At 45.1% G+C, this 27,909-nt stretch overlaps 1 protein-coding gene across 1 annotated transcript in view; it reads right to left on the bottom strand.

Moving 5' to 3' along the window:
• PTEN (phosphatase and tensin homolog) overlaps nt 1–27,909 on the bottom strand; it is an 80,138-nt gene that overhangs the window by 32,177 nt on the left and 20,052 nt on the right. The window contains exon 2 of the mRNA XM_069753520.1: nt 24,811–24,895. Within this exon, the coding sequence (XP_069609621.1) occupies nt 24,811–24,895 (85 nt within the window). The remainder of the gene's footprint in view (nt 1–24,810; nt 24,896–27,909) is intronic.

A 27,909-nucleotide genomic window follows, 5' to 3' on the forward strand; every position in this document is an offset into this window, starting at 1 on the left:
TCACACAGACTTAAATTTTACTTTTTAAAGATTTATTATTTTTTATTTAATTTTTTATTTAATTCAGAGTGTTGAGCAGAAGGCAGCATTTTCTTATTAAAGGGAACCTGTCACCCCGTTTTTTGAGATTGAGCTATAAATACTGTTAAATAGGGCCTGCGCTGTGTGTTCCTATAGTGTATGTAGTGTACGCCGATTCCCCACCTATGCTGAGAAATAACTTACCAAAGTCGCCGTTTTCGCCTGTCAATCAGGCTGGTCAGGTCGGGAGGGCGTGGTGACATCGCTGGTTCTTCCTCAGCTTTACGTTGGTGGCGTAGTGGTGAACAAGCAGCGCGCGATCTGCGCTGTAATCCCTTGCATCGGTGGGGGCGGCCATCTTCCTGGGGCCGCGCGTGCGCAGATCGAGTGCTCTGCTGCACGGGGCTTCAGGAAAATGGCCGCGGGATGCCGCGCGTGCGCATTAGAGATCGCGGCAGCCATTTTCCCAAAGCCGAGATGCAAACTCGGCTTTGGGAAAATGGCCGCCGCGATCTCTAATGCGCACACGCGGTATCCCGCGGCCATTTTCCTGAAGCCCCGTGCAGCAGAGCACTCGATCTGCGCACGCGCGGCCCCAGGAAGATGGCCGCCCCCACCGATGCAAGTGATTACAGCGCAGATCGCGCGCTGCTTGTTCACCACTACGCCACCAACGTAAAGCTGAGGAAGAACCAGCGATGTCACCACGCCCTCCCGACCTGACCAGCCTGATTGACAGGCGAAAACGGCGACTTTGGGAAGTTATTTCTCAGCATAGGTGGGGAATCGGGGTACACTACATACACTATAGGAACACACAGCGCAGGCCCTATTTAACAGTATTTATAGCTCAATCTCAAAAAACGGGGTGACAGGTTCCCTTTAAGGATGTCTATGTATTTTTTGCATTAACCATACCCTCCACAATATGAAGCCTTCCAACACCATTGGCTGCCATACAGCCCCAGACCATTACTTTCATGGGATGTTTCACAGAGGAGCTCAAACACTCTGGCTTGTACTCTTCATGTGGGAACCTTCTCACATAAGACTTGCCATCATTTCCTAAAATGCAAAAAGTGCTTTCATCACTAAATAGCACTTTTTCCCACTCCTCCTTCCTCCATTTTAACTATTTCAATGCCCACAGTTTTCGCCTTTGTCTTTGTATGGCTGTCATGAATGGCTTCTTTCGGGCCTTGCACCCTCTCAATCCTGCTTCCAAATATCTCTTCCAAACAGTTGATGTTGCTACCTCCATATTGCACTTTTCTTGCCTGAAAGCTGAGGAGAGGTGAGCTTTCGATTGGCAAGGGATGTTCTTATCAGTACTCTATCCTTCCTTTTAGATGACTTCCTGGGCCGACCAGATCTGGGCCTGTCCTGGGTGATTCCAAGCTTCTTATGTTTCTGCAAAATTCTTACGACTGTACTCCGATTACAGCCTTCCTTGCGATCTGGGGGCCAGTATAACCCTGTAACACCACAACTCGCACACGATCCTCCGCTGACAAAAATCTGAAGGCTCCCATCATAAAACTCTACAGTATGATTCACTAGATAGACCAACAGATAAAACAAACAAACAGCAGGTGTGATGCAATGTAATTGGCTGCCATGAAGAGATTGAGGCCAAAATTGATAAGGAAGGTCAATATATATAGATTAATCTGTATTGCTTCATTATATATATACCCCCGCCATACTCTGGTAAGAAAATTCAGGAGATATTGGAACTTATGAGTGGTTGGGACGGGGTTCCCCTCCTTGTGGTTGGAGAGGTGAAAAATATAATCAACGACCACTGGGATAAGAGTAACCATGCATTGCTGCGCAGAGATAGTAATGACACTCCTTTTAGAAACTCTCAGAGAAATAGGGTGGATTGACTTATGGCGGGTACGTAATGTCGACACATATTCCTATTCATGTTATTCGACTACATATGGCTCTATGTCCCGAATTGATGTCGCCCTGGGGAATGACGGGATGAATGAACTACATGCGGTGGAATACAGACCCAGGATCTTATTAGATCATAGCCCAATACAGGTGTCTCTGAAGTTGGTGGATCAGGCTGGTTTGGGGTGGGGGCGGGATGGAAAATTCACCCCTCCTGGTTACAGCTCTTGGACATGGAAAAGGTGGGGGCAGAGATTGAGGAGTTTTTTTATGATTAACGAAGGTAATGCAGAAAGCCATGTAGTATGGGATACCATGAAGGCGTATTTAAGAGGAATCTTATTTCGGGACATCTCAAGACATAAGACCAAGACTAGATTACAGGATAAGGCCGTCTTGGAGGAGTTGAAGGCAGCGGAGGTGGCATTGAGTACCCAATGTACAAAGGAGTCTCAAAATCGTATGAGGGCAGCTCAGGTAGAGGTCAATCAACTATATATGTGAAAAGCAGATAGGATGAGGGCATTTCAAAACGAAACTTTCTACTCAGAAGGGGAAAAGGTGGGGCATTTACTCTCAGTTGTAGCTCACATGTCTACTCAATAAAAACTGAGGAGGGAACTGTGGTCACCCAAGAGGGAGCATATATTGGAAGTTTTTAGGAAATTTTACAGTGAATTATATACCTCTAGGGCAGAGAAAGGAAAAGAGGAAACGATTAGGTATTTGGAGGGGATTGATTTGCCTAGGTTGAGCAGAGAGGATTGTGAATGGTTGGACGAACAGATTGGTGAGGAAGAATAGAAGGTGGCCTTGGCGGGTGTTGCTGGGGGCAGGGCTCCGGGGGTGGATGCTATTCCAGCTGAGGTCTATAAGATCTTAAAGGATACTTTGTTGACTAAACTGGAAGGGGTGTATAATCGATCGCTGGAGAGGGGGGAGCTGCCTTCGTCAATGAGAGAGGCCATTGTTGTGGTTATCCCTAAAGCCGACAAGGACTTACAGCTGCCAGAGTCTTATAGACCAATTTCACTTCTAATAGCAGAGAAAGATTTTGGCAAAGGCCATGGCAAACAGGCTGACCCGGGTGATTGATAAACTAGTTCACCCAGACCAGTCAGGCTTTATGCCCAATAAATCAACGGCAATCAATCTGAGAAAGCTGTACTTAAATATGCAAATTCCCTCTGACAATGCTGGCAAGAGAGCAGTGGTATCCTTGGATGCCCATAAGGCCTTTGATTGTGTGGACTGGAACTATTTGTGGTTGGTGCTGGAACGGTTAGTGTTTGGGCCTAAATTAATCTCATGGGTGCGGCTGCTGTACTCCTCTCCAGTGGCAAAAATTAGAGTTGTTAATGTCCTCTTGGAGAGTTTTTCTTTGTCCAGGGGCACCAGACGGGGGGGAGGGGGGGAAGCTGTCCTCGCAGCTTTTTGCCCTGGCGGTGGAGCCGCTCGCTGCCAAAATAAGAGGCTCTCAGGAGGTGAGAGGTTTTATGTACGGGGATGCAGAAGATAAAGTAGCTTTGTACGCCGATCACATTTTGCTTTTCTTGGAGGGGACCCTGTACACGGCGGAAGCTATAATTGAGGAATTTGGGGGGTATTCAGGCATAAGGATTAATTGGGATAAATCTCATATGATGTTGATAGATGGGGATAATGGAGGTAGTGTAGGTAGTAATACTTCTACAAAGTTGAGCGCAGTTAATCAATTTAAATATTTGGGGATTCAGATTGCTCCCCCTTTGACCTGCTTTGAAGAACTGAATTTGGGGCCTCTTTTGCGGAGAATACGTACTAAAATCCAGGCATGGAAAAAATTACATCTGTCGGTAGTTGGCAGGGTGAATCTCATAAAAATGATAGTGATGCCTCAACTTCTTTATGTGCTACATAATTCTCCCATTTGGATACCGCAGAATAGATTTCGTGGGATTAGATCCTTGTTTGGTGAATTGATTTGGGGAGGAAAGAGCCCAAGATTTAAACAAGAAACCCTACAAAGGCCCAAGACGGAGTGTGGTTTGGCACTCCCTAATCCTTGGCTATACTTCTTAGCGTTCGTGTTAACATTTTAGGGGATGGGGAGAGGAGTCTGGGAGGGCGCGGATACCCTGTTATCTGAGGACACTGATTGGGCCGAAGGTACTGGGTGAGGGTCTGGAGGGTGGACATTTCCAGGCAAAGGGTTCCACATTTTGTACTATTACTTATTCATAAGGTTGGGATAAAGTAAAAGATATTAGGGGTGTGAATGCTCTTACTAGATTTTCACCTATCTGGAATAATCGATATCTAGAAGAGTTCAGACAAATGTCGGGATTTCATATTTGGAAAGAGGCAGGTATTTCTCGGATGGGGCAACTTCTGAACCAGGGTAAAATCAAGAATTTTGAGGTACTGCAGGAGGATTTCAATTGCCAAGTTCTGAGTTATATCAATATAGCCGTATCTCCCACGCATTTCTGGCACAGTGCAAAAGAGAACCTATAGTGCTGCAAGTAGATCTTCTGTTGGACTTTATTCTTATGGGTGGTGGCACGAAGGGGGTGATTTCGGGAATATACGAATATCTTCTTTACTCTTTTCTAGATAGGCATCCTATCAGAGCCAGAGTGAAATGGGAAAATGAACTGGGGGTGATTGACAATGATCAATGGGACTCAATATTGGAATATGTACCCAAGATCTCTGAGTGAGCCTGGGAGGTTGTCACAATTATTTGTTACTCATAGGGCCTATAGAACTCCGGCAATGTTATTCAAAGCTGGACTGAGACCCAATTCAGAATGCCCTAGGTGTTCGCATTCTGAGGCGGGTATTCTCCACATGATGTGGCAATGTCCCAGGCTATCCTCCTTTTGGATTGTGATGTTAAATGGAGTCGAATTGATATATAACTGTACTATACCACGAGATCCTTTGGTGTGTATTCTAGGTTATGTGGAAGAGATTGTAACTGATAATACGTACAAAATAGCTATTGCTAGATTATTATTTATTGCACGGAAGAAGAGACTTTCTGGTACAAGTGGACCATATTCTTGCTTTGGAGAAAAGCATTTATTTCAAGAGAAATAAGATGGACCTCTACCACAGGTTGTGGAATCCATGGACTGACTCAAATTAAAGGGCTTTATTTGATCGTTTGGGCCTTGGGGTCCCCTGGGAGGGTTATTGGAACGCCATCTTCATTTTTGCACGATGCTATAAATTGTGGCGGCTCACGACAGGTCTCTAAAGGTTGGAAGGGAGGGGGGAGGTTGGAGTTTGGGTTGGGGTTAAAGGTTCTAAAAAAAACTATAGATGTTTAATATAAACAGTAATGTAATATACTTGTACTATCCTTGCTGTTTAATAAAAATTATCTGATTAAAAAAAAAAAAAAAATTGTGAGCGAGCCCACTACGCGAGAAGAAAAGCCCCATACATGAATGGTCTCAGGATAGTTTAATGTGGGCATGATGCAGGGCTCATGGTAGTGCTCACCTTTTCTTCTCTGAAACAAATCATTCTTCCAGATGTCGCAAACAGTCTTCCGAACCTTGACACAGGCCAGTTCCCAAAATTGTAATCCCCCCTGTGTGTACAGATGTGCTGACATCTGCCTGCTGTGCTCATGTGTGGAGCGGATTTTCAACCAAGAGAGAGGGCTCACCCAGCATTTTGCCTAAAGCTTTAGTCACACTAAACGACTTACCAACGATCACGACCAGCGATACGACCTGGCTGTGATCGTTGGTAAGTCGTTGTGTGGTCGCTGGGGAGCTGTCACACAGACAGCTCTCTCCAGCGACCAACGATCAGGGGAACGACTTCGGCATGGTTGAAACTGTCTTCAACGATGCCGAAGTCCCCCTGCAGCACCCGGGTAACCAGGGTAAACATCAGGTTATCAAGTGCAGGGCCGCGCTTAGTAACCCGATATTTACCCTGGATACCATTGTAAAAATTAAAAAAAAAAAAAAAAAAAAAAAAAAAACAGTACATACTCACATTCTGATGTCTGTCACGTCCCCTGGCGTCCACAGGGTTAAAACTGCTTTCGGCAAGAGTGCTGCTAATGTACGCACTGCTGCCGAGAGCTTCCCTGCACTGACTGTCAGCGCCGGCAGTAATAGCGTGTGCTCTGCTTTACGGCCGGCGCTGACAGTCAGTGCAGGGAAGCTCTCGGCCGGAGCGCGTGCATTAGCAGCGCTCCTGCCGAAAGCAGTTTTAACCCTGTGGACGCTCGGGGACGTGACAGATATCAGAATGTGAGTATGTACTGTTTTTTTAAAAAAAAACTTTTACAATGGTAACCAGGGTAAATATCGGGTTACTAAGCGCGGCCCTGCACTTAGTAACCCGATATTTACCTTGGTTACAAGTGAACACATCGCTGGATCGGCATCACACACGCCGATCCAGCGATGACAGCGGGTGATCAGCGACCAAAAAAATGGTCCTGATCATTCCCCAACAATCTCCCAGCAGGGGCCTGATCGTTGGTCGCTGTCACACATAACGAGATCGTTAGTGGGATCGTTGCTAAGTCACCAAAAGCGTGACGTTGCAACGATATCGTTAACGATATCGTTATGTGAGACTCCAGCTTAAGCACACTAGTTTAATTAAATGGTATCAACACATCCTCCAAGAGAAGCTTCTACAAACCATCCAGGAGCCATTCAGTGATTAACAAGACTTTCCAGCATCATGTCACAGGGCAAAAGTGATAACTAAAGCTGAAGTCACACAACGATATCGTTAACGATATCGTTGCAACGTCACGCTTTTGGTGACGTAGCAACGATCCCACTAACGATCTCGTTATGTGTGACAGTGACCAACGATCAAGCCCCTGCTGGGAGATCGTTGGGGAATGATCATTTTTTTGGTCGCTGATCACCCGCTGTCATCGCTGGATCGGCGTGTGTGACGCTGATCCAGCGATGTGTTCACTTGTAACCAGGGTAAATATCGGGTTACTAAGCGCAGGGCCGCACTTAGTAACTCGATATTTACCCTGGTTACCATTGTAAAAGTAAAAAAAAAAAACAAAAACAGTACATACTCACATTCTGATGTCTGTCACGTCCCCCGGTGTCCACAGGGTTAAAACTGCTTTCGGCAGGAGCGCTGCTAATGCACGCGCTCCGGCCGAGAGCTTCCCTGCACTGACTGTCAGCGCCGGCCGTAAAGCAGAGCACACGCTATTACTGCCGGCGCTGACACAGTCAGTGCAGGGTAGCTCTCGGCAGCAGCGCATGCATTGGCAGCGCTCTTGCCGAAAGCAGTTTTAACCCTGTGGACGCCGGCGGGGGACGTGACAGACATCAGAATGTGAGTATGTAGTGTTTTTTTTTTTTTCACTTTTACAATGGTAACCAGGGTAAATATCGGGTTACTAAGCGCGGCCCTGCACCTAGTAACCCGATGTTTACCCGGGTGCTGCAGGGGGACTTCGGCATCGTTGAAGACAGTTTCAACGATGCCGAAGTCGTTCCCCTGATCGTTGGTCGCTGGAGAGAGCTGTCTGTGTGACAGCTCCCCAGCGACCACAGAACGACTTACCAACGATCACGGCCAGGTCGTATCGCTGGTCATGATCGTTGGTAAGTCGTTTAGTGTGACTAAAGCTTAAGAGGCACAGTGAACAAAACATGTACATTTTGGGTCCATGTCCAGGAAACTCCCCAGGTCTCAATTCTATTTAGAACCTATGGTCAATCCTCAAAAAGCGGGTGGACAAATGGACAAAAGTTCTGATAAATTCCAAGCACAGATAAGAATGAGATGCCAGTAGTCAGGATTTAGCCCAAAAGATAATATTCAGGTGACAGGACAATGGCAGAAGTGTTGAAAAATAAGTGTGAACACTGTAAATATTGAGTCTTTGCATAAGCTTCATAGACTTATGAAATTATTAGAATTGCATTTCAGTAACCAGAGAAAAATCTGACTAAAAGAACTAAAACTCCCGAAGCAGTAAACTTTGTGAGAATCAAAATTGTGTCATTCAAAACTTTTGGCCATGATGGTAAATAGTGGCGTGCAGCAATTTCTTGTATGTAAGCCAACAGTGATCTGCAGGAGCAAGAAAGGGGCAAGACATGCAGTGGGAGCATAAAATCGCCTCTTCAATCCTCAGTGACATTGAGGGGAGCTATGATGAGCACCTGCACAGATCTCAAGCCTCAATCCATATGTGCAGAGAAGCGCTTCCTTTCTATGGACACTAGGACTGTGGTGCTCCAGCAGCGTGCCATCACAGCTGCTCACTAATGGGTTACACACACAGAAAACTGGTGAGGAGTTTGCCTTTCCCAGTAAATCTACTCTGAATACAGTCATTGTACTTAAACTTTAATGATCTCAAGAATGGGTGAGGGGTCTTTGATCTCCAAATCAACATGCATTTTTCCACTCCAGCCCTGTTCTCTGCATCTGGTTCTAGCTTCCTGCTTGGCTCCATGACAGTGCAGTCTGCAGAAACAGGCTTTTCTGGGAGTTCATTGCTTCATCAGGAAGCATGTGCTGCATCAGAGCGCTCATATTAGGGTTCCGGCTTTTCTCTAGCTCATTATCTTGACTACCAACTTGTGTGAACACATGTGCGGAGCTAAACGCCCTCAAGATCCAAGTCCAGGGGCTGGAGATCATTATTTGTCAACCAGCAATCAAAGAATATGATCGAGATGGATGAAACTGCGGTTTAATATCATATCCAGCATCATCCTGCATGCCCCCTTAAAATGCAGACTGGACGGATGGATTGTGCAGCAATCACTTCTGCACACTGTGCTGGGCCTAGAATTCCTATACAATCAGTGCAGGAGGAGGCCTCTTATCCCTGCTGTATGGTGCTCCTTGTGTAACCAATGCTTTGTTACACCTTTATTTGTCATTGTGCGGCCTGGCTCATGGCCAAACCTTAATACTGTTAAGTCTGAAAGTTGAGGAGGAAATTGCATAGGCAGTGTATGTATCTGGACACAGTAGGTCCGCACTGGAGGTGGTTGCCAAGATCTAGACCTCTGGGGTCTTACAGGAAAAAGCAATGCACAGGACCAAAAAAAGAATTAAAAAACTGCCAACTATACACTGCTTGATACACCATATGATATAGACAATTTAAACTTTGCATTAAAGGGATGCTACAGATGGGGAAAATACACATTTACATCTGTTTTGTGTTGAAGGTATTGATTTAAGAAAAAAAAGTGTGTGTGTGTGTGTGTGTGTGTGTGTGTGTGTGTGTGTGTGTGTGTGTGTGTGTGTGTGTGTGTGTGTGTCCCCACACTATCCCCAGCTTTTGTAATGAAGCATCTAGTTAGCATGTGCACAGGTGATTGAGAAGGGAGGAGGCTCAGGGTCAGCTGGGCCATCCACTATTGTGAATGGTGGATCCAATGTCATCAGCTGTTTATAGAGGCCCTACCTGTCATTGTAATCCTGCCTCTGCTGATAAAATCTATTGCAGACTCCCTGAAAAGGCAGCATGTAGGAGTCTAAAATAGCCCCAGTGGCCAGTGTGAATATTGCAAGATTTCTAGCTTTTGTTTTAAATACAAGTTGGGATAAACAAAAAACACACACATGCAACATAAAAGCACAATTTAAATAGGTAATTTTTTGACGATAACTGATCTTTAATCTTTTAAGCCAATTTCTGTTTCATCCTCTCCCATGGGCCATAGATTTTTTATTTTCTACATTGACAAAGCCCTATGAGAACTTGTTTCTTGGAGGATGAACTAAGCTTGAAAGACACCATTCATTTTACCCTATAATTGTTTTGGTGGGAGAGGGTTTGCATTGATAGTGATCACTGTACAGCAAGACTGGCCAGGCAATATGATCCTCTAAGGCTCCTTTCACACTAGCGTCGGAATCTCCCCGTCGCAATGCGTCGGGGAGAGATTCCGACGCTAGCGTTTGCTGCATTGCACAATGGAGGCAGCGGATGCATTTTTCCGGCGCACCGCTGCCCCATTGTAAGGTGCGGGGAGGTGGGGGCGGAGTTCCGGCCGCGCATGCGCGGTCGGAAAAAGCGGTCTGTCGGGAGAAAAAAACGTTACATGTAGGGTTTTTTTCTCCCGACGGTCCGCCAAAGCACGACGCATCCGTCGCAAGACGGATGCGAAGTGTGCCAATCCGTCGCAAATGCGTCGTCAATAGAAGTCTATGGGGAAAAAACGCATCCTGCAAGCACTTTTGCAGGATACGTTTTTTCTGCAAAACGACGCATTGTGACGGATTTAAAAAAACGCTAGTGTGAAAGTAGCCTAAGTCCCTACCGTTCAGACCATACCAAACTTGCAAGTCTATTTTTTTTTTACATAAGGGGGAAAAAAAAATCTGAACTTTATATAATAATAATTAAAAAAAAAAAAAAAAAAGATTTAGGGTATGTGCACACGTTGTGGATTCTCTGCAGATCTACAAGTGATTTACAGTACAATATAAATCAATGAGAAAAAAAAATGCTGTGCACACTTTGCGGAAAATCCGCTGCGGTTTAACCCCTTCCCGACCCATGACGCCACGTAGGTGTCATGAAAGTCGGTGCCAATCCGACCCATGACGCCTATGTGGCGTCATGGAAAGATCGCGTCCCTGCAGATCCGGTGAAAGGGTTAACTCCCATTTCACCCGATCTGCAGGGACAGGGGGAGTGGTAGTTTAGCCCAGGGGGGGTGGCTTCACCCCCTCGTGGCTACGATCGCTCTGATTGGCTGTTGAAAGTGAAACTGCCAATCAGAGCGATTTGTAATATTTCACCTATTATAACGGGTGAAATATTACAATCCAGCCATGGCCGATGCTGCAATATCATCGGCCATGGCTGGAAATACTAATGTGCCCCCACCCCACCGATCGCCCCCCCAGCCCCCCGATCTGGCCGGTACACTGCTCCGGCTCCCCTCCATCCAGTGCTCCGCTCCCCCTCGTGCTCTTGTCCGCTCCCCCCGTGCTCCAATCACCCCCCCCTCCGTTCCACCCCCCCGTGCTCCGTTCCACGCCCGCCGCGCTCCGTTCCACGCCTGCCGCGCTCCGATTCCCCCCCCCCCCCCTGTGGTCCCCCCCCCCCACCCCATCATACTTACCGATCGTGCCGGGGTCCCGTCCGTCTTCTCCCTGGGCACCGCCATCTTCCAAAATGGCGGGCGCATGCGCAGTGCGCCCGCCGAATCTGCCGGCCGGCAGATTCGTTCCAAAGTGCATTTTGATCACTGAGATAGATTATATCTCAGTGATCAAAATAAAAAAAATAATAAATGACCCCCCCCCCCCCCCCCCCTTGTCACCCCCATAGGTAGGGACAATAAAAAAATAAAGAAATTTTTTTTTCCACTAATGTTAGAATAGGGTTAGGGGTAGGGTTAGGGTTAGGGGTAGGGTTTCGGTATGTGCACACGTATTCTGGTCCTCTGCGGATTTTTCCGCTGCGGATTTGATAAATCCGCAGTGCTAAACCGCTGCGGATTTATGGCGGATTTACCGCGTTTTTTTCTGCGCATTTCACTGCGGTTTTACAATTGCGATTTTCTATTTGAGGTGTTGGAGGTAGAATTGAGGGGTTACCACTGTTTAGGCACATCAGGGGTCTCCAAACGCAACATGGCGCCACCATTGATTCCAGCCAATCTTGTATTCAAAAAGTCAAATGGTGCTCCCTCACTTCCGAGCCCTGACGTGTGCTCAAACAGTGGTTTACCCCCACATATGGGGTATCAGTGTACTCAGGATAAACTGTGCAACAATTACTGGGGTCCAATTTCTCCTGTTACCCTTGTGAATCTAAAAAAATGCTTGCTAAAACATCATTTTTGAGGAAAGAAAAATGATTTTTTATTTTCACGGCTCTGCGTTGTAAACATCTGTGAAGCACTTGGGGGTTCAAAGTGCTCACCACATATCTAGATAAGTTCCTTGGGGGGTCTAGTTTCTAAAATGGGGTCACTTGTGGGGGGTTTCTACTGTTTAGGCACACCAGGGGCTCTGCAAACGCAACGTGATGCCCGCAGACCATTCCATCAAAGTCTGCATTTCAAAACGTCACTACTTCACTTCCGAGCCCCAACGTGTGCCCAAACAGTGGTTTACCCCCACATATGGGGTATCACCGTACTCAGGAGAAACTGGACAACAAATATTGGGGTCAAATTTCTCCTGTTACCCTTGGGAAAATTAAAAAATTCTGGGCTAAATAATTATTTTTGAGGAAAGAAAACGTATTTATTATTTTCACGGCTCTGCGTTGTAAACATCTGTGAAGCACTTGGGGGTTCAAAGTGCTCACCACATATCTAGATAAGTTCCTTGGGGGGTCTAGTTTCCAAAATGGGGTCACTTGTGGGGGGTTTCTACTGTTAAGCCACATCAGGGGCTCTGCAAACGCAACGTGACGCCCACAGAGCATTCCATCAAAGTCTGCATTTCAAAACGTCACTACTTCACTTCCGAGCCCCGGCATGTGCCCAAACAGTGATTTACCCCCACATATGGGGTATCAGCATACTCAGGAGAAACTGGACAACAACTTTTGGGGTCAAATTTCTCCTGTTACCCTTGGGAAAATAAAAAATTGCAGGCTAAAAAATCATTTTTGAGGAAAGAAAAATTATTTTTTATTTTCATGGCTCTGCGTTATAAACTTCTGTGAAGCACCTGGGGGTTTAAAGTGCTCAATATGCATCTAGATAAGTTCCTTGGGGGGTCTAGTTTCCAAAATGCGGTCACTTGTGGGGGAGCTCCAATGTTTAGGCACACAGGGGCTCTCCAAATGCGACATGGTGTCCGCTAACAATTGGAGCTAATTTTCCATTCAAAAAGTCAAATGGCGCGCCTTCCCTTCCGAGCCCTGCCGAGTGCCCAAACAGTGGTTTACCCCCACATATGAGGTATCGGCGTACTCGGGAGAAATTGCCCAACAAATTTTATGATCCATTTTATCCTACTGCCCATGTGAAAATGAAAAAATTGAGGCGAAAAGAATTTTTTGTGTGAAAAAAAAAGTACTTTTTCATTTTTACAGATCAATTTGTGAAGCACCTGAGGGTTTAAAGTGCTCACTAGGCATCTAAATAAGTTCCTTGGGGGGTCTAGTTTCCAAAATGGGGTCACTTGTGGGGGAGCTCCAATGTTTAGGCACACGGGTGCTCTCCAAACGTGACATGGTGTCCGCTAAAGAGTGGAGCCAATTTTTGATTCAAAAAGTCAAATGGCGCTCCTTCCCTTCCAAGCCCTGCCGTGCGCCCAAACAGTGGTTTACCCCCACATATGAGGTATCAGCGTACTCAGGACAAATTGGACAACAACTTTCGTGGTTCAGTTTCTCCTTTTACCATTGGGAAAATAAAAAAATTGTTGCTAAAAGATAATTTTTGTGACTAAAAAGTTAAATGTTCATTTTTTCCTTCCATGTTGCTTCTGCTGCTGTGAAGCACCTGAAGGGTTAATAAACTTCTTGAATGTGGTTTTGCGCACCTTGAGGGGTGCAGTTTTTAGAATGGTGTCACTTTTGGGTATTTTCAGCCATATAGACCCCTCAAACTGACTTCAAATGTGAGGTGGTCCCTAAAAAAAATGGTTTTGTAAATTTCGTTGTAAAAATGAGAAATCGCTGGTCAAATTTTAACCCTTATAACTTCCTAACAAAAAAAAATTTTGTTTCCAAAATTGTGCTGATGTAAAGTAAACATGTGGGAAATGTTATTTATTAACTATTTTGTGTCACATATCTCTCTGGTTTAACAGAATAAAAATTCAAAATGTGAAAATTGCGAAATTTTCAAAATTTTTGCCAAATTTCCGTTTTTATCACAAATAAACGCAGAATTTATTGACCTAAATTTACCACTAACATGAAGCCCAATATGTCACGAAAAAACAATCTCAGAACCGCTAGGATCCGTTGAAGCGTTCCTGAGTTATTACCTCATAAAGGGACACTGGTCAGAATTGCAAAAAACGGCAAGGTCTTTAAGGTCAAAATAGGCTGGGTCATGAAGGGGTTAAAAGAAGTAGCATGTCACTTTATTTTTGCGAATCTGCAGCGTTTTTGTACCCATTCCATTATAGGAAACCGCAGGGGTAAAAAACGCAGCATATCCGCAAGAAAACCGCAGCAAAAATGCACAAAAAACACTGCAGAACCGCACAAAAAACGCAACAAATCCGCAGGTGCGTTTTCTGCCAGGAGAGGCAGAATCCGCACCAGAAATTCCTAAGCCTAATCCGCAACGTGTGCACATAGCCTTAAGGTACCTTCACACACAACGATATTGTTAACGATATCGTTGCATTTTGTGACGTAGCAACGATATCGTTAATGAAATCGTTATGTGTGACAGCGACCAACGATCAGGCCCCTGCTGGGAGATCGTTGGTCGCTGAGGAAAGTCCAGAACTTTATTTCGTCACTGGACTCCCTGCTGACATCGCTGGATCGGCGTGTGTGACACCGATCCAGCGATGTCTTCACTGGTAACCAGGGTAAACATCGGGTAACTAAGCGCAGGGCCGCGCTTAGTAACCCAATGTTTACCCTGGTTACCATCCTAAAAGTAAAAAAACAAACACTACATACTTACCTAACGCTGTCTGTCCTCCAGCGCTGTACTCTGCTCTCCTCCTGCACTGGCTGTGAGCGTCGGTCAGCCGGAAAGCAGAGCGGTGACGTCACCGCTCTGCTTTCCGGCCGCTGTGCTCACACAGACAGTACAGGAGGAGAGCAGAGCACAGCGCTGGAGGACAGACAGCGTTAGGTAAGTATGTAGTGTTTGTTTTTTTACTTTTAGGATGGTAACCAGGGTAAACATCGGGTTACTAAGCGCGGCCCTGCGCTTAGTTACCCGATGTTTACCCTGGTTACCGGCATCGTTGGTCGCTGGAGAGCGGTCTGTGTGACAGCTCTCCAGCGACCAAAGAGCGACGCTGCAGCGATCCGGATCGTTGTCAGTATCGCTGCAGCGTCGCTTAATGTGAAGGGGCCTTTAGGGCAAGTTCACACTACGCATTTAACAGTTTTTTTGCATGCTGATAAGGTTTAGTGTTGAAAAAAAAAAAAAAAAAAAGCCCTATTCCATACAATCAGGTTTGGAAATACGCTGAAAGTGACATGCTCTATTTCCGAAAAGCCATGCAAAGCACAAAATACGGAAGGGAAAAAAAAAAGGGGGTGCACATGAGATTTTCTGAAATCTCAGGCCTTGCTGGTTCTGTTTAAAACACAGCTGAAAATTAACACAAAAAACGCAAACACGTGTGAACCTAGCCTTAATTTCCCATCGATTGAGATTGGTTAGTTTTTTTTGTAAGTTATGCTACCATTTTTAATTGACACCATTCTGGGGTTCATAAAATGTTTTGACGGCTTCTTACTGCTTTTTTCTTAGGGGAGATATGAACATAATTGGCAATTTTAGTGGTCACATTCTTTCTCCCTTTACTATATGGGCTACATAATTTTACATATTGATAGATTGCACTTTTGCAGATTAAGGCCGGCGTCACGCTCAGCGTATGAAAATACAGTCCGTTTGTTTACGGCCGTAATACGCAGAAATGTTCCCAAAATAGTGATCCGTATGTCATCCGTAGGCAGGGTGTGTCAGCGTATTTTGCGCGTGTCATCCTCCGTATGTAATCCGTATATATATATTTCAGTGAGACACATGTATATATATGTATATATCAATATTTCATACAGCGCCTCTCCTGGCAGAAAACGCACCTGCGGTTCCGCATCGTTGTTTGTGCGGTTCAACAGTGTTTGTGCGTTTTTGCTGTGGTTTTCTTGCGGATTTGCTGCGGTTTTTACCCCTGCGGTTTTCTATAATGGAATGGGTACAAAAACACTGCAGATTCACAAAAAAGAAGTGACATGCTACTTCTTTTAAACCGCAGCGGATTTTCCGCAAAGTGTGCACAGCATTTTTTTTTCTCATTGTACTGTAAATCAATTGCGGATCTGCAGCGTTTCTGCACCTCAAAAAACGCTGCGGATCCGCAGAGAATCGGCAACGTGTGCACATACCCTTATAATGTTCTAACAAAAAAAATAATGTTTCCAAAATTGAGTTGATGTACAGTAGACATGTGGGAAATGTTAATTATTAACTATTTTATAAAATATGACGGTCTTAAAAAGGCACAAAAATTAAGTTTGAAAATTGCTAAATTTTCAGAATTGTTGCCAAATTTCAGGTTTTTTTTTTCATAAATAAACGCAAGTCATATTGAAGAAATGTTACCACTAACATGAAGTATAATAGGTCACGAAAAAAACAGTCTCAGAATCAGTGGGATACGGCAGGGGTGTCAAACTGCATTCCTCGAGGGCTGAAAACAGGTCAGGTTTTCAGGATTTCCTTAGCATTGCACAAGGTGCTGGAATCATTCTCTGCAGGTGATTAAATTATCACCTGTGCAATGCAAGGGAATCCTGAAAACATGACCTGTTTGCAGCCCTCGAGGAATGCAGTTTGACACCCCTGGGATACGGTGAAGCGTTCCAGAGTTATAACCTTAAAGTGACAGTGGTCAGAATTGTAAAAATTGGCCTGGTCACTAAGGGGTTAACCTACTTAGACCTGATTTTCAGACAAGTCAGGTGTATATGCAACATTGGAGCACAAAAGTAAAGGGAGAAGGCATGTGAGCAAGAAAAGGAGTTTAGAATGAGAACAAGTCAGAGGAAAAGGGAGGAAAAAAAGCATGATTGAGACAGAAGTAGAGAGAGACTAGACCACTGATAGACAGAAACCGAGATGGATAGAGATCATAGTAAGAGTCGCAGCAGATCAGGGCACATTAGGCTAGCTGCTTCTGGCAAGAATACACATACAAATAAGCCCTATCATAAAATATATTAGCAATATCAGCAAGGCAGCATAGTTTAAAGGGTATTACCAGCTCCAAGAGCCTATCCTAATATGTACTAGGTGTAATAAATAAATAATAGCAAACTGCTCCAATGAGAAATGTAGTATAGTTTTTCTGATTTGCTATGTCTCTTTCCTCATGTGCAGGCATTGCAGGACCATTGATATCCATGGTTACGATCACTGTTACAGTAACAGTAATGGCTCCTTCCACACAACGTAGAAGATAGCGGAAGCTGTCCTGAGACATCCTGGTATATTCATAATATTTTTCCTGGTTCTCATTTAGCTCGCCAAACAAACAATGGTATGCTCCACGGCTCTCCCGGACTTCCACGATAGGGTGTAGCCAAAAGCGCCGATGACTCCTTCTCCGTTTATCCCTTTTCCTTTGCTCGTAATAGGCAATAGCATAGGCATTAGCCAAGGCAAAATCCATATCCATATCCATGTAGATACTCTCCATAGGACGCGCCATCATGATGAACCACAGCCAAATCTGAGAAAATCAGCTCTGCCAGGGTATATATACACAGTTACAATGATACCCACCCTCTTATAGCCATTAGTGGTCCTTATCTAGTGTCTAGACAGTAATAGTGGCTTTGAATGACATCACTTTAAGAAAACGCATGCGTTGAAAAACACGTTTTTTGACAGACGCACCCCATTTAAAAAAAAGCTGCGTTTTCTGAAGCATGCGTTGAACGCATGCGTCTAAAAAACCTGCGTTTGACATGCGTTTCACTTGCGTCGTGCGTTGCGTCGACGACGCTGCGGCGAAAGACGCAAATGTGAACGTAGCCTTAGCTAGTTGTCACAACTATGGATACAAAAGGTCCTGCAATGCCTGACACCAGGGCTGTGGAGTCGGAGCCCATTTTGGTGGAGTCAGAGTCGGTGTCATGAAAATTGAAGAGTCGGAGGTTTGCCTTACTGACTCCACAGCCTTGTCCATGCGGAAAGAGGCATAGCAAATCAGAAATACTGCTATATTTCTAATTGAAGGTGGCTGCTGCTACATACTGGGATAGGATCTTGTACATGTCAATTAAGCAACATAAATTAGTTCAGATCAGTAATATAATATTTTACGTTTAGCTTCTTGGTTCAGGCCTCCACAACAGAGTCTCCCACATGGTCCCTCGATAAATTTAATTGCACACCCCTGCCATAAGGGTCTTCAATTTGGGACAACTGCGGCATTTAAGTGTTCAACCAGAAGCTAGGCCCGGACACTGTTAGAGACAGGTGCTTGTTGAATTACACAGCCAGCACCTGCCATGTATGGGGCAAGCCACGTTCCTGTGCCTGCTCCATACAACCATGCCTGATAAGACATCAGTACATTTTATGTCAGGAATCATTTCTAACCGTCCCTCAAGTTGGCAAAAAAAAACAAAACACTGACCCATTAAGGCATGGGGCTACCAGTCGTGAGAAGAAGTTAGCAAGATGGTGAAACTGGTGTGGGGCAATGTGTTCGGCTGTGATTCTTGGAATTTATGAGGATATTACTTGAACACTTAGGCTATATTCACACGTTGCGGTTTTTACCGCGGAACCGCAGCGATTTTGCCGCTGCGGGTCCGCTGCAGTTTCCATAGCGTTTCCATTTACATGTAAACCGCAAACCGCTGTGCACATGCTGCGGGAAAAACCGCGCAGGAACGCAGCGGTTTAAAACCCGCAGCATGTCACTTCTTTGTGCAGAATCGCTGCGATTCTGCACCCATAGGAATACATTGAACCGCTTACTTCCCGCATGGGGCTGTGCCCACGTTGCGGGAAGTAAGCGGATAATGTGCGGATGGTACCCGGGGTGGAGGAGAGGAGACTCTCCTCCAGGCCCCGGGAACCATATTTGGGGTTAAAAAAAAGAATAAAAATAAAAAATCATGTTATACTCACCCTCTGAAGTCAGCGCTGCACGCGGCCGTCCGGTCGGAGTTGCTGTGCGACCAGGACCTTCGGTGACGTCGCGGTCACATGACCGTGACGTCACGAAGGGTCCTTCTCGCACAGCATCTCTGGAACCGGACCGCCGGGTGCAGCGCCGAGGGATCGGGACGTCAGAGGGTGAGTATAACCAATTTTTATTATTTTTAACATTACTATTGATGCTGCATTTTGCTGCATATGCAGCATCAATAGTATAGGCGGAAACCGCGGAACAAACCGCGATAAATCTGCAGGGAGAACCGCAGTTGTTTTGCCCTGCAGATTTATCAAATCCGCTGCGGGAGAACCCGCAGGGACAGGATGCTATGTGTGAACATAGCCTTACAAGCTACCTAAACATTGTTTCAGTCCCCGCAGCATGTCTGAGCGCTTTTGACACTTACATTTACTAAAAATCACCAGTCTGGCACTGCTGCTCACCCTTATTAAATGGCAGCCCCAGATTGGTGACAGTAGCAGATCCCTTACAGAACACATCGTCTTGGTGCCAGGTACCACAGAACACCTTCAGAGCCCATAGCTGGATAGGTCAGTTCTTTGGCTGCCACAATATAAGATGTGGCTGATCTGTGTGGGATAAACTGTCAGATAAGACCACCGTTTAAGGCTTCTGTATCAAACGCACTCATTTCCGACGAGAAGGAATTGGTTAATTTCACAACCCTTTAAAAAGGTCCTCACTTCCTCCCAATCAGACAGAGCAGAGGTATGCAGAAATATATTACCCTACTCCCCCGCTCCTGTCCAGACACTCCTCTGCCCATTGCTACACACAAACAGTTATGTCTGGTCACCTGGAAGACTCGCCTGACAAGTGGTGACCCTTCATCACAAGTGGCTTAAGATAAAAATAGAAGTATGTTCTAAAGGGCCCTTCACATTAAAGGTACTGTCACACTAGACGATATCGCTAGCGATCCGTGACGTTGCAGCGTCCTCGCTAGCGATATCGTCCAGTGTGACAGGCAGCAGCGATCAGGCCCCTGCTGGGAGATCGCTGGTCGGGGAAGAAAGTCCAGAACTCAATTTCGTCGCTGGACTCCCCGTAGACATCGCTGAATCGGCGTGTGTGACACCGATTCAGCGATGTCTTCACTGGTAACCAGGGTAAACATCGGGTAACTAAGCGCAGGGCCGCGCTTAGGCTACGTTCACATTAGCGTTGCGCCGCCGTGCGTCGGCGACGCGACGCACGCTAAAACGCGCGCAAAAACGCGCGCGTTTTGCGACGCGTGCGTCGTTTTCCGACGAAAATCGGACGCACAGAAAATGCTACATGTAGCGTTTTCTTGCGTCCGACGCTAGCGTCGGAAACGACGCACGTGGTGAAAAACGCCACCAAAACGACGCACGCGTCCCCTATGTTAAACATAGGGGCAACAGCGACGCACATTGGCGGAACGCCAATGTGAACGTAGCCTTAGTAACCCGCTGTTTACCCTGGTTACCAGCGTAAAAAAACAAACAGTACATACTTACATTCAGCTGTCTGTCCCTTGCCGTCTGGTTCCTGCACTGACTGCTGGCCGTAAAGTGAAAGCAGAGCACAGCCACAGCGGTGAGTCACCGCTGTGTGACTCACCGCTGTGCTGTGCTTTCACTTTCACTTTACGGCCAGCAGTCAGTGCAGGAACCAGACGGCAAGGGACAGACAGCTGAATGTAAGTATGTACTGTTTGTTTTTTTACGCTGGTAACCAGGGTAAACATCGGGTTACTAAGCGCGGCCCTGCGCTTAGCTACCCGATGTTTACCCTGGTTACCGGGGACCTCGGGATCGTTGGTCGCTGGAGAGCTGTCTGTGTGACAGCTCTCCAGCGACCAAACAGCGACGCTGCAGCGATCCGGATCGTTGTCGGTATCGCTGCAGCGTCGCTAAGTGTGACGGTACCTTAAGTGACGCTGCAGCGATACCGACAACGATCCGGATCGCTGCAGCGTCGCTGTTTGGTCGCTGGAGAGCTGTCACACAGACCGCTCTCCAGCGACCAACGATGCCGGTAACCAGGGTAAACATCGGGTAACTAAGCGCAGGGCCGCGCTTAGTAACCCGATGTTTACCCTGGTTACCATGCTAAAAGTAAAAAAAAACAAACACTACATACTTACCTACAGCCGTCTGTCCTCCAGCGCTGCGCTCTGCTTCTCTGCACTCCTCCTGTACTGGCTGTGAGCCGGAAAGCAGAGCGGTGACGTCACCGCTCTGCTTTCCGGCTCACAGACAGTACAGGAGGAGTGCAGAGCACAGCGCTGGAGGACAGACGGCTGTAGGTAAGTATGTAGTGTTTGTTTTTTTTTACTTTTAGCATGGTAACCAGGGTAAACATCGGGTTACTAAGCGCGGCCCTGCGCTTAGTTACCCGATGTTTACCCTGGTTACCAGTGAAGACATCGCTGGATTGGTGTCACACACGCCGATCCAGCGATGTCTCCAGGGAGTCCAGCGACGAAATAAAGTTCTGGACTTTATTCAGCGACCAACGATCTCCCAGCAGGGGCCTGATCGTTGGTCGCTGTCACACATAACGATATCGTTAACGATATCGTTGCTACGTCACAAATAGCAACGATATCGTTAACAATATCGTTATGTGTGAAGGTACCTTTATGAGGCCTAATAAGCCATGGGTGGTCCTACTATTGGTGACACATTCTCTTCTAAGCTGAATATTGATCTGTAGGTGAGGAGACATTACAAGCAGGAGAGCAGAAGTATTACAGGCAATCTGCCTTGTAGATTGTGAGCCCTTGTGGGCAGAGTGCTCTCTCCTACTGTACCAGTAGTGACTTGTATTGCTTAGGATTATTGTACTTATTATGTATACCCCTCCTCACATGTAAAGTGCCATGAATAAATGGCGCTATAATAATAATAAATAATAATCTGTCAGCAGGCTTTTGCTATGGAATCAGAGAACAGCATGATGTAGCTACAAAGACCCCCATTCTGGTGGTGTCACTTTATGGTCTGCATTTTGTCATTTTGATAATCAGTTTTCTCTGCGGCAGATCTAGCATAACCCTTGCCAGAAAGCTGCTAATCAGTGGTGGGGGCAGGGTTACACAGCCGTGGACTGGGAGGAAACTAGACCACTAATGATAATTGCCTGCTGATCTAACACTGGATTTTATTGAAACAGTCCAGCAAGTGACTGATTGCTGGAATCAAGGTCTCTGCCTCTACATTATGCCGTTCTCTGATTACACAGTAAAAACCTGCTGACAGATTCCCTTAAAGGGGCTTTCCCACGAACAAAAGTTAATTTGAATCAATAGATCTTGGAATAATAATTTGCACAATTAGATGTGTTTAAAGAAAATGTCCCTGTCCTGAGATAAATCTTATAAATGTGCCCCTGTGGTGTACTGTGTTATGGCTGTGTCCCACCATGCAGGAACAAGGTCTGATCATACTACAGGATCCTGGGCAGGGTGGAGAAAAATAAAAGTACACAGATGGACAGCTGGGATCCCGTGCTGTAATGCCTGAATAGTCTGTTTTGCTTCCTCCCCTGCTCAGGAGCTGTGATATGATCAGATCATGTTCCTGTATGATCAGACACAGCCATTACACAGTAGGGACACATTTATAAGATTATCTCAGGTCAGGGACGTTTTCTTTAAACACATCCAATTGTTGAACTTATTATTACTACAAGATATTTTCATTAAAATGAAATTTTGTTTGTGGGAAAACCCCTTTAAATGGTAATAGAACCCATCCACACATGGGGCTAGATCACACTGTAGGAATGCATATTACCTAAATAAACCCCTTATAATACCAGCTCTGATCGACAGACGTTACCCCTATTGGAAGCAAGCCTGCTGCTGTAGGCATAAAGCATGGGTGCTGATAAGGCCGCATTTTCTATGAGCAATTCTGATGAATAAAGCAAACCAAGGTGTCAGCATCTGCAGAGCATCTTTATCACTCCTCTCATGGTTAGTAGGGTCACTATTCTTTTCATCTAATAAATGCTACAATTATGAGGACTTTTTGTTGTACAGGTGCTTCTTACAAAATTAGATTATCAAAAAGTTATTTCAGTTCTTTAATACAAAAAGTGAATCTCATATTATATGGAGTCATTACAAACAGAGTGATCTATTTCAAGTATTTCTGTTAATGTTTATGATTATGGCTTACAGCCAATGAAAACCCAAAAGTCATTATCTCAGTAAATTAGAATAATTAACAAAGAAAACCTGCACAGGCTTCCTAAGTGTTTAAAAAGGTCCCTTAGTCTGTTTCAGTAGCTCCACAATAATGGGGAAGACTGCCGACTTGCCAGATGTCCAGAAGGCAGTCCTTGACACACTCCACAAGGAGGGTAAGTCACAAAAGGTCATTGCTAAAAAAAAAGAAAAGCTGGCTGTTCACAGAGTACAGTATCCAAGCATATTAATGGAAAGTTAAGTGAAAGGAAAAAGTGTGGTAGAAAGTTGCACAAGCAACAGGGATAACCGCAGCATTAAAGGATTGTTAAGAAAAGGCCATTCAAATATTTGGGGGAGATTCACAAGGAGTGGACTGCTGCTGGAGTCATTGCTTCAAGAGCCACCACACACAGATGTATCCAGGACATGGGCTACAAGTGTCACATTCCTTGTACCAAGCCACTCATGACCAATAGACTACGCCAGAAGCGTCTTACCTGGGCCAAGGAGAAAAAGAACTGGACTGTTGTCAGTGGTTCAAGGTGTTGTTTTCAGATGAAAGTAAATTTTGCATTTCATTTGGAAATCAAGGACCCAGAGTTTGGAGGAAGAGTGGAGGCCACAATCCAAGCTGCTGGAGGTCTAGTGTGAAGTTTCCACGATCAGTGATGGTTTGGGGAGCCATGTCATCTGCTGGTGTAGGTCCACTGTGTTTTATCAAGACCAAAGTCAGCGCAGCCATCTACCAGGAAATTTTAGAGCACTTCATGCTTCCCTCTGCGGACAAGCTTTTTGGAGATGGAAATTTAATTCTCCAGCAGGACTTGGCACCTGTCCACACTGCCAAAAGTACCAATATCTGGTTTAAAAACAACAGTATCACTGTGCTTGATAGGCAGCAAACTCGCCTAATTGACCCAATGTCACTTTTTGTATGGAACTGAAGTAAATTAACTTTTTGCTGATATTCTAATTTTGTGAGAAGCACCTGTACATGAGAACCTTTTTTTTTCTTGATTGAGAAGTAACATTCTTAAACTGGGGCCAACATCATCTCCTGCATCATGTGTATATGGGACATATACATGGCCGTTCTTTTGTCCAGATTTTCAAAGCCAAATATCGACTGTATATTACAGAGCTGGCATTGGATGAGGAAATCTCATCCACTTGTTTCAGAGAAAATCCACAGCTGAAATTGACAGGCACTGTGGATTTGGACTCTGTTTATGGCAAGCAGAAGATTTCACTTTGTGGGGCGAGAATGTACCATAAAAGATTTGGCCGACTGCATTTAAACTTTTTCTCATCCTTGACTAAATTTACTGTCTTCACTGAAGGTCACAAAATTACACAATTGAGAACATATACAATTTTTTTTTCTTTTTTTAAACCACTGGAATAGAGAAAATGAAAATCTGAAAAGCTTCCAGCACCTAAAGATTGGGCTTAACAACTCAGATTTATAAAGCTTTCATGAAGCAGTTTCCAGCATGCAGCTGTAGAACACGACCACAGATTGACAATAGTGACCTCCTGCCTCAAACGAGACCTGACTTAATTCTAAACAGAACAAAGGCATACAGGAACCACCAGTCTAATGACGCGATTTACCATGGATGGCATTTTGGTGCCTTTGTGTAGCTACACATCCTGTTAGAAAATGAAGGAAGCTGTTTAGACAATGCAATCTGGGTCACATCTAGTTCACTTGCAGCCATTCGGATGGCCAGGAGAAAAATCACCGAGACTGAAAACAAGCATGTGAAACATGGCAAGAGATGGAGCGTACCTTCTAAAACATCACCCTAGGCCTAAGACAAATGGGAACCTAATGGCAGGTAAAGGGATGCCTCAATTGACCAGCTCAATATTAGAAAACGACTTACCTTACAACATCGTCTATATTGTTTCTGTATACACCTTCAAGTCTTTCTGCCGGAAACCCCATGGCAATTATGTTAGGATAAATATCTGAGAAAGAAACGTTAAGGAAAGCGTACAGCACAGTATTGGACTTCAGATACAGGCGCGTGTTACTAATGTCTCAGCTCACATCAAGCATCAGCTATTGAACACTTCTCACATATGCAGAGGTTGAGAAAACTGCACTTTACTTCAGGTTAAACCTCTCCAGACTTCAGAAACCACCTTGACTATAGTGGCCCAAAAACTCCCATAACTGTACACTAGTCTATCTACTGGCCTATTAACAAGGGAAGCAAAAAAAGGGAACAAATCATCTGATTATCCGCCCCCATTGTGTTGGCAGCACAATCATTGGTTACACGGCTCGATATGCTGCTGGTTAGGTTGACATTTTTCACCAGCATAAACGATCCGATCACTAAATGTAAAAGCGTTTTGCTCATTCATCAGGTCATAGGCGTATTGTTTACAAGGGTTGATAACTGGGACAAGGCATTTTTACAAGGGCTCATTCACCCATTCTTGGGCCATCTACATGCACCAGTGACAAGATTTTAAGCACTATGGGAGGAATTAACAAAAGTGAAAAGTGGCATAAAGGTACCTTCACACTGAACGATATCGCTATAGTGATCCGTGACGTTGCAGCGTCCTGGCTAGCGATATCGTTGTGTTTGACACGCAGCAGCGATCTGGATCCTGCTGTGACCTCGTTGGTCGGAGCAGAAAGTCCAGAACTTTATTTCGTCGCTGGACTCCCGCAGACATCGCTGAATCGGCGTGTGTGACGCCGATTCAGCGATGTCTTCACTGGTAACCAGGGTAAACATCGGGTTACTAAGCGCAGGGCCGCGCTTAGTAACCCGATGTTTACCCTGGTTACCAGTGTAAATTAAAAAAAAAAAAAAAACACTACATTCTGGTGTCTGTCCCCCGGCGCTGTGCTTCTCTGCACTGACTGTGAGCGCCGGCCGGAAAGCACAGCGGTGACGTCACCGCTGTGCTCTGCTTTCCGGCGGCGCTTACACAGTGCAGAGAAGCAGAGCGCCGGGGGACAGACACTGGAATGTTAGTATGTACTGTTTGTTTTTTGTTACATTTACACTGGTAACCAGGGTAAACATCGGGTTACTAAGAGCAGCCCTGCGCTTAGTAACCCGATGTTTACCCTGGTTACCAGGGGACTTCGCATAGTTGGTCGCTGGAGAGCTGTCTGTGTGACAGCTCTCCAGCGACCACACAGCGACGCTGCAGCGATCGGGATCGTTGTCTAGATCGCTGCAGCGTCGCTAAATGTGACGGTACCTTAACTGATTATGGCTACCAGATTTCAGCTTATTTTAATGTCTCTTTTGAAAATAAAACAAATCTTTTTTTCTTCAGTTTAGAACAATCTCTCCCCATTTATCAAATCCACTATTAGACCAAAATACAACCATGCCTAATTTTCCAAGACTATCAATAAAAATATCCTGTAACCAGGTGCATTCTAAGAGTACCATGATGGAATGTCTGGAACCCTATAAAATTAGTGATCAAGAACCAGTCTCCAAATTTGCTCATTACTACAATTTAGGAAGCCAACAAGTTCATCAATAATAACATTATTTCACACGACACATGTACAGCACTGAAGACCTACGGCGTCATGTTGGTAGCCTGGGACTTTAAAGGATCCTTCCCAGAATACAAGATTACCCCCTGCCCACCCTGGCGGGCCTGTCTGCTCTGTTTCGCTGCTCATTCCAACAGTCACAGCGAGGGTGGGGATCTGAACTGACATGATTAGGGGGACCAGCTTTCAAATAAAGTTCATTAGCTTGACATTCAGCCCCTCTCAGTCTCTTTATCAGCTATAAAGAAGCCAGTCAGTAACTTGCACCTCTAATAAATGTAAGCCAGACCCCAAGACACTGGAAGGAAGCCCCGACTGTCATAACCGTGAAAGCAGAGCTGCTGGAACTGTGGGAGAGAAGTCTGAAATTGGAAAATCTGTGCCAATCTCATATTTAGTAGAGAAAAAATGGTGCATTGTCTTATTAGTTTTAAGAGATTCAGAGGGAAACAAGTAAATGAGCCCATGAAGTCAAAACACTTAGTCCATATAGAGATGGGTTACAGCTACTACTTTGCCTGGTAACTCTGGTTCCTTCTTATGGAGAGTAGGAATCATTGTTTAGCAAATAGAAGATGTCAGCACAAGAACAATCTCCTGGTAGGTTGTGTGTTTTACGGTCAGATTTTTTTTTTCTAGTTCCTTACACCAAGTCAGACATGTCAGAAGACGGAATGGCAGCACTTCAATTTGATTTGGCTTTTCTTAGCCTTTCAAAAGAAGGCTAAGATGAAGCCAAATGATACATTTCTTTTTTGGATTATAACCATGTATTTTCTCCAAACTGGAATGCCGCTCCTACCCCCTCACCTCTTTAATTTATAATGCATCACTTGAGGGCCAGTGCAACATAAATGCCCATGGAGTTGTGCTCCTATTATTCTGCAAGCCTGGAGTACTGGTCTTGTCTATATGTGAAACACAGAACCTGAGATCCTGAATAAAGATTTCATTTGATAACGTCCCATCTACCCCTGCGATACCATTACAACTGCTGTTTTCTTCCTATAATGACATTCAATTTAAAACAAATCAGAAATGTAAACTCAAATTTTGTTTGCAAGTAAACTAAATAACTATCAACATCTACTTACTGCATTAAAATCCAAATAATTCTTAATTTGAAAAAACAAGACCTTCCACCTTTGTCTACTGCTTCTATGCAGGCCAATGCGTCTCCATAGTTAGACTACAAACAAACCAGGTCACAATCTGATCCTGATCCTCAGTTAAGGTACCGTCACACTGAACGATATTGTTAACGATATCGTTGCTTTTTGTGACGTAGCAACGATATCGTTAACGAAATCGTTATGTGTGGCAGCGACCAACGATCAGGCCGCTGCTGGGAGATCGTTGGTCGCTGGGGAAAGTCCAGCACTTTATTTTGTCGCTGGATCTCCCGCTGACATCGCTGAATCGGCATGTGTGACGCCGATTCAGC

This window comes from Ranitomeya imitator, chromosome 2 (genome assembly GCF_032444005.1).
Source record: "Ranitomeya imitator isolate aRanImi1 chromosome 2, aRanImi1.pri, whole genome shotgun sequence".
NCBI lineage: Eukaryota > Metazoa > Chordata > Amphibia > Anura > Dendrobatidae > Ranitomeya > Ranitomeya imitator.